The 6,655-nt window shown below is 34.7% G+C and overlaps 1 protein-coding gene across 1 annotated transcript in view; it reads right to left on the bottom strand.

Annotated features, from left to right (window-relative positions):
- Positions 1 to 3,373: 3,373 nt before the first annotated feature.
- Positions 3,374 to 6,655, bottom strand: part of LOC107731966 (clustered mitochondria protein homolog) — a 17,682-nt gene continuing 14,400 nt past the window's right edge. The window contains exons 22-26 of the mRNA XM_016543191.1: positions 5,283 to 5,404; positions 5,073 to 5,166; positions 4,866 to 5,000; positions 4,683 to 4,756; positions 3,374 to 3,597 (exon numbers count right to left, since the gene is read on the bottom strand). Coding sequence (XP_016398677.1) covers positions 3,468 to 3,597; positions 4,683 to 4,756; positions 4,866 to 5,000; positions 5,073 to 5,166; positions 5,283 to 5,404 — 555 coding nt within the window. The 3' untranslated portion in view covers positions 3,374 to 3,467. The remainder of the gene's footprint in view (positions 3,598 to 4,682; positions 4,757 to 4,865; positions 5,001 to 5,072; positions 5,167 to 5,282; positions 5,405 to 6,655) is intronic.

Here is a 6,655-nt window from a genome sequence, read left to right as displayed (position 1 = left end):
TACTTAACCATATTTTGGGGACAAATTTGTACCCAAAAGTGAGCAAAACCTGACAAAATCGGCAAAAAACTCAATTTGTGGATTTCCTCATTTGTAAAACTGTTATAAAAATAAAGTAAACAAAGTTGTTTTTTTTACTTTTAAAATTGTAAAAATGCAGAAAGTTTTCTTTGAGGGGTAGGGGTGGGTTTAGGTTAAGAAGTGTATAACTATCTGTATATAAAAACAATAGAAGTCTATGTAATGTCCCCATTTAGATAGCTAAGTAAACGTGTGCGTGTGTGTGTGTGTAAAATAGTATATCAGTCCGGCGAGTAAACAAAAAAATTTACTAGCCAATGGCGATTATATTGCCAAGGTGTGCGTAGAGGGTTGTAATGCTGCAACAAAAATGCACAATGCTTTTTATGTAGCTATGGTGTTGATAACTACCGGGTAAATTTTAATATAGGCCTACAATCTTGAGATCAGTCTATGTTTCACATTAACATTTGGCGATAATTTAACAATGTTCTGATTAGTACCGAGTAACATAAATGCAGCAATCTGAGCATTTATTGTTAGAATTTTGAGACAAAATGGACAGAATTTGAGAGCTGAGACCAATGAAGGTGTCATGTCAGTCTTATGCACACCCTTCAAGTAAAGTGTTACCCTATGTTTTTTTATTAGAAGTAACAGAGCACAAAGCTCTTTGTGAATAATGGATGGGCGGCGTGCTACAAATAATGTTTGGTTAAAAGAAAAACCGTGGACCTTGCAACCATGGTTTGAACTGCGTGCGGGTGATTCATAGGGTCAAATAGAACCTGCAAATGTCATCACATCCAAAAATCAGACCAGATTTCGTGTTAAGCATTTGTGTTGGTGTGCGAACAGGTCTTAATTTACAATAATTCCAAATATATAGGAGCACATTGGATGTATTTATGGAAAAAGGCCTATAACATATATAATTCATTTATAACCAGTTTTATTTCCAAGAAATTCTCAAGAATTGTGAGCCAGTAAAAAAAATGACTCGCATTATAATTAGATTGCAATAAAGACGTCACACTGAATGACGTCAGATGTTAGGCAAGTTCAGGCCAAGCAGCCTAAAATTAATTAGGTAAATAATAAATAATAATCATTAGCCACAGTAAGGCAACGCCCACGTGGTAGGAGAGAGTGATGACAGCTGAATAATCTAAGGCGTGCGAGCATAAATATATAGTGTTACCGAGAACATGTCATGATTCTTGAGCTGGTGATGTTTTTCTTACCGGAATTGAGCTTAGCACATATTTATTAATGTCTTAACAACACTGAGTTTCCGGGGGCTCACAATAAGACTTAAGTATCGCTTATTTATCTTATTATTCAAAATCATTCCATCTTGAACACTGAATCAAAATATGACGGCAGCCAGACAGTCAACGTTGACAATTTGTTTGCAAAATATAATCATGAACGGCTCGACTATTGATAAGCTAACGCAGCACAACATATCATACACGCCCTTGTTGACAGATTAAACAGCATTTTATCATAACCGTACCGAAACATTAGTTATGCACCGGCATCGACGTGATGAATCTCCGGCCTTAAACCGTCACAGGCACACCCAATCCCAAATATCACCTACACCAACCACTGAAATCCAACTTTAACGGCTTTATAAAGCCACGGTAGTGCAACAGAGCTTTTGATACACATACATACAAATGACACCAGCTGTTATTACTTATTCAATGAGTTTAGTGCGGAGAGGATGCTAACATGAACTAGCTAACATTAGTATGCGTCAAATCGCTTAAGCCGGCTGTCACAAATTTCAGGTCAGGCAAGAGGTTTAATTTAATTAGAGGAGGATGAATCTACTTTTCTATGCAAGTTATGCCATTACCGGCTGTAGTTTATATGGCTCTCTGATATTCCCACCCTTATTTTGCTCTAACGGCCTATCCGCCATTTTGAGTCAGTCAGGCAGGCGGCGCAAATTTCGCAGCCACATACACACTTTCCCCGACCGACTTTCACTATAGCGCAGCTAGCAGCAAATATAAACTATCCTTACCTTCTTATATGAAAGGTTTCTCATCTGTCTGATCACACATCCAGGTAAAAAAGTAAAAACGAATGATATAGCTCTCTGCTGAAAGTCACTTCCGATATTCCGGCTCAGTCAGCGGCGCGGTTTCTCCTCCTTGATTTCTGCACCGCATAACCGTCTACTGATGACGGGCACGCGCACGGTGCAGACGGGTGCGCGCCCGCCTTGAGGATCACAGCGGTCACTTACGTCATAACCTTCACCTGACACATTTTATGAGTTTTTTTGACGGTGGTACGTTTCAATAAATATTGGCATTTATGAATACCCGTATTTTTAACCATGGGTATTCCAAATATGAATATTTGTTTTGTTTATTTGATTATTTTAAAACATTTATCTAAAAACAAACTTACTACTACATTCAGTTACAGTTGTTACTAATGTAAAATCATTCAAATTATGTGATCCTCTTCAGTTACATATTATTGCACATAGCGCAAAGCAATGTACTATGATGGATAAGTGCAAATGGTCAGTGAGGCTACTGTATATTATAATAAATTGTCATTACATTTCTGCATGAGCCATTATTGATTACATAAATGATTAAGATTTTAATAAATGTAAACATGGGTACAGTGTGTTGCAGATGTTAACTAAAACGAAAACTACTAAAAACATTTTTGTTAAATGAAATAAAATTAAAATAATTAAATGAAAAACTAAATGAAAATCAGAAATGTTGCTTTGGAAGCTAACTGAAATAAGTTTAATTTGAAGCATTAAAATGACTAAATGGAAATAAATACAAACTAAACTGAACATTAAAACTACTGAAATAAAAATGACCTAAATAATAATATTAAAAAAATAAAAATGATAAAATGAAAACTGCAAATCTAAAAATAAAAGCTAATTTAAAATATGAATAAAAACTATATAAATAATTCATGTTATTTACTGCTTTATTTGTAGCACTTTTCACAAATCATTTTATCACAATGCAATAATAATACTTCTTGTCCTACATTCTTGAAATCAAGCCAAACTCAGTCAAGTATGAAGGGCATGCATTAAGCCCTCTTTGCTAGTCACTGCTCTGTGGCTCTTATACATATATAGTGCAATATTCACAAAATGTACAAAGAAGACATAAATGATCAGACAGTCCGGTTTACAAATGTGCAAATTTGCCTAGATACACTCAACACAGCCAGATACACTCGTGCTTTTTAAAGGGAGTGCTATACATATATATATAATTTTTTTTTTTTTTGCAAGATCATCCACCACGCTATTTGGTCAAGCTATTTCATTTTTAATTTCATGTTGATATGTTTAAACCCCAACTACAACTGTTCATTTAAGGGTTCATCTGTTTGTTCACTTTATTTAAAGTGCAGTCTTAAATTACAAGGCGTAAGTCCTGTTAAGTTATAGCTTGTGATGTGTCGTGGTCCTCAAACAGCCCCTGCAGATCCTCCACTGACTGAACATTATTTCGTACGAGCTGTGACGTTTTCTGAGCATCAGTCCTGAGTTTCACAAGGTCTCTGTTACTTCAGGGAATAAAAATATGGCTGCATGTTAAAGAGTCAATCAAAGAGAGTATAATATAGAGACAATTTAGACAATTTTAATGTGACTTTCATAGAACAAAAAGTAAGATTTTTTTAAACCTGTTAATAAATAAATAAATTAAATAATAAGCTAAATTAGGGCTGCACAATTAATCGAAATGAAATCGCAAAGGCGATGAAACGCGATTAGGCAGAAGCTGCGATTGTCATGCGTATCTTTCAGTGAAGCACAGTTCTGTGATCAGTAGTAAATCTCCATCCGAAGGCCAGAGGGCGCTCTCGCGCGGAAAAATCCAAATATGCCCCGAAGAAGAAATCCAGGAAATCGCTGCAGCTGAATAAACAGAAGATTTAACTGCTTTCATTTATTCAACGTGACTAATAAACACACGACTACGTCAATATATGGTTTATCTGAGTTCTTATTATTATAATTTTCATCATAATAAAGTATATCTATAATGAAATGCTAATCGACATAGCCTTTATCACTGCTTAGAATACAATGAAATATTGTGTGCCTTAATTATTCTGTGTAAGAAGCCACATCGTGTCACAGAAGGATTTATTTCAAACACTCGACTGACGTTATGAAGTGAGTTTGGAGTAAAAACGTGCTCTCAGATGGAGCAGCATTTACTACACAAAGCTGTAGTTCACTGAGAAGATACGCAAACAGTTGTCATTATTGCGAACGATTTCGTCGATTTCATAATCCTACGATTATATCGTCTGCGATTATGAACGCAATTTTGCGTAGCAGAGAACTACAGCTCTGTGTAGTAAATGCTGCTCCACCTGAAAGCAGGTGATGGAGATTTACTACTAATCACAGAACCGGCTTTACTGACAAAATGTGCATGACAATCGCGATTCGATTCGATTAATCGTGCAGCCCTAAGCGAAATAAATAAGTTTAAATAAAAAGGAAAAAAAGAAGAAAAAAAAATAGGATTTAAAACTGCCCTCAATTGAAAAACACATTTATATTAAACACAGTTATAATTACATAGCAATCAAAGAACAATTAAACTGTTCCTAGTACACTTTCAGGTCTCTCTTACCTAAGAGGAATAAGGACAATTCCAGTGACAAGATTTAGCTGCTCCATTATCCAGACACGACTTGGAGAGTTCAGCTATATGAGGATGAAGCAAAGCCAAAGACAGTGTTTTTAATTCATCATTATTATACAACTATGCATCAACTAAGACACATGTATTCTCTATGTTATGTACAATACTAACATTGAGAGGGAGAATATTGGCGTCCGAGCCAGTTTTGCAGATCCAGTTCATAGTTTTCTGTAGAATCACTGCTTGATGTGTCAGATGCTTTAGGTACTCTGAACTTTCTTGGGTCTTTTCATGCTCTTCTCCAACCTATTAAAGTAGCATTTATGAAAATCAAGGCAAAACAAATCTGCTTATCATTGTGGGAATGTAATCATTCACCTGCTTCCTGTATATGTCATAACGCTCCTTTTCATGCGTCAGTGCAGCACGGAAATCTCCTTTACTTTCATGCACCTTTGCCAATAAGTGATGACTGTAAAGAGGGACAGGATAATGACAGTTTTAAAACACTTTTCATTTATGTTTTTTGTCAGGTTGAGAATTTATGAGTCATGTATCCATCACGATGTGTTTCTGTTCACTCTTCACCTTTGTGCCAGTTTGAGAGATGAGGGTCCCTGATATTTGGAGGTCAGGGCAAGGGCGTTCTCGAGGAACTTCAGGGCAAGATCACAGGCCATCATACTATGAAGCACAAGACCTATCTTACTCTGTACAGGAGATGAACAAAAATATGTTTCAGTTAAAAGTGTTTTAATTCAATTTTTTGTATTTAGTACTTAAGTATCAAACATTTGCAAAGATATGTATGACCATTATTTATCAATATTGGGGGAGATGCAAATACCATGAGATTGAAATTTATATGAACGCATGAGGGAAAGTATTACTGTTCAGTCGTTTGGGGTCAGTAATATTTTTAAAAATGTTTTTAAAAGAGGTCTCTTATGCTCATCAAGCCTGCATTTGTTTGATGAAAATACAATAAAAACACAGTTTCAAATAACTGTTCTCTATTTGAATATATTCAAAATGTAATTTATTCATGTGATGGCAAAGCCGAATACTCAGCAGCCATTACTCCAGTCTTCAGTGTCACTGGATCTTTTAGAAACCATTTTAATATGCTGATTTGGTTGCAGAAACATTTACTATTAAAGGGATAGTTCACCTTCAGTTGCTGGTCCCCATTGACTTGCATAGTGTTTTTTTTTTTTCTTTCTCCATACTATTGAAGTCAATGGGGAACAGCAACTGAAGGTGAACTATCCCTTTAATGGTGAAAGCAGTTGTTTTTCTGTATTCTTTGATGAAAACAAAGTTCAAAAGTACGGCATTTATTTTAAATAGAAATCTTTTGTTGCATTACAAATGTCTTTACTGTCACTTTTGTTCAATTTAATGTGTCACAGCTGCATAAATCTATTACTTTCTCTTTTTAAAAAAAAAAACTCATTGAAATATACACTACCGTTCAAAAGTTTGGGATCAGTAAGACTTGTAATGTTTTTTTAAAGAAGTCTCTTATGCTCATCAAGGCTGCATTTATTTGATCAAAAATACAGGAATTTTTCAGGATTCTTTGATGAATAAAAAGTTTAAAAGAACTGCATTTATTCAAAATATAAACTTTTTCTAACAATATAAATCTTTGATATCACTTCTTATCAATTTAACACATCCTTTCTGAATAAAAGTTTTCATTTCTTTCAAAAAAAGAAAGAATAAAAATTTACTGACCCCAAACTTTTGAGCGGTAGTGTATATTGTTAGAAAAGATTTATATTTTAAACAAATGCTCTTTTTTTAAACTTTTTATTCATCAAAGAATCCTGAAAAAAATATCACAGGTTCCAAAAAAATATTAAGCAGCACAACAGTTTCCAGCACTGATAATAAATCAGCATATTAGAATGATTTCTGAAGGATCATGTGACACTGAAGACTGGAGTAATGATGCT

Source organism: Sinocyclocheilus rhinocerous, unplaced genomic scaffold, assembly GCF_001515625.1.
Source record: "Sinocyclocheilus rhinocerous isolate Xijiao unplaced genomic scaffold, SAMN03320098_v1.1 scaffold128, whole genome shotgun sequence".
Classification (NCBI taxonomy): domain Eukaryota; kingdom Metazoa; phylum Chordata; class Actinopteri; order Cypriniformes; family Cyprinidae; genus Sinocyclocheilus; species Sinocyclocheilus rhinocerous.
This window is presented reverse-complemented; position numbering and strand designations above follow the sequence as displayed.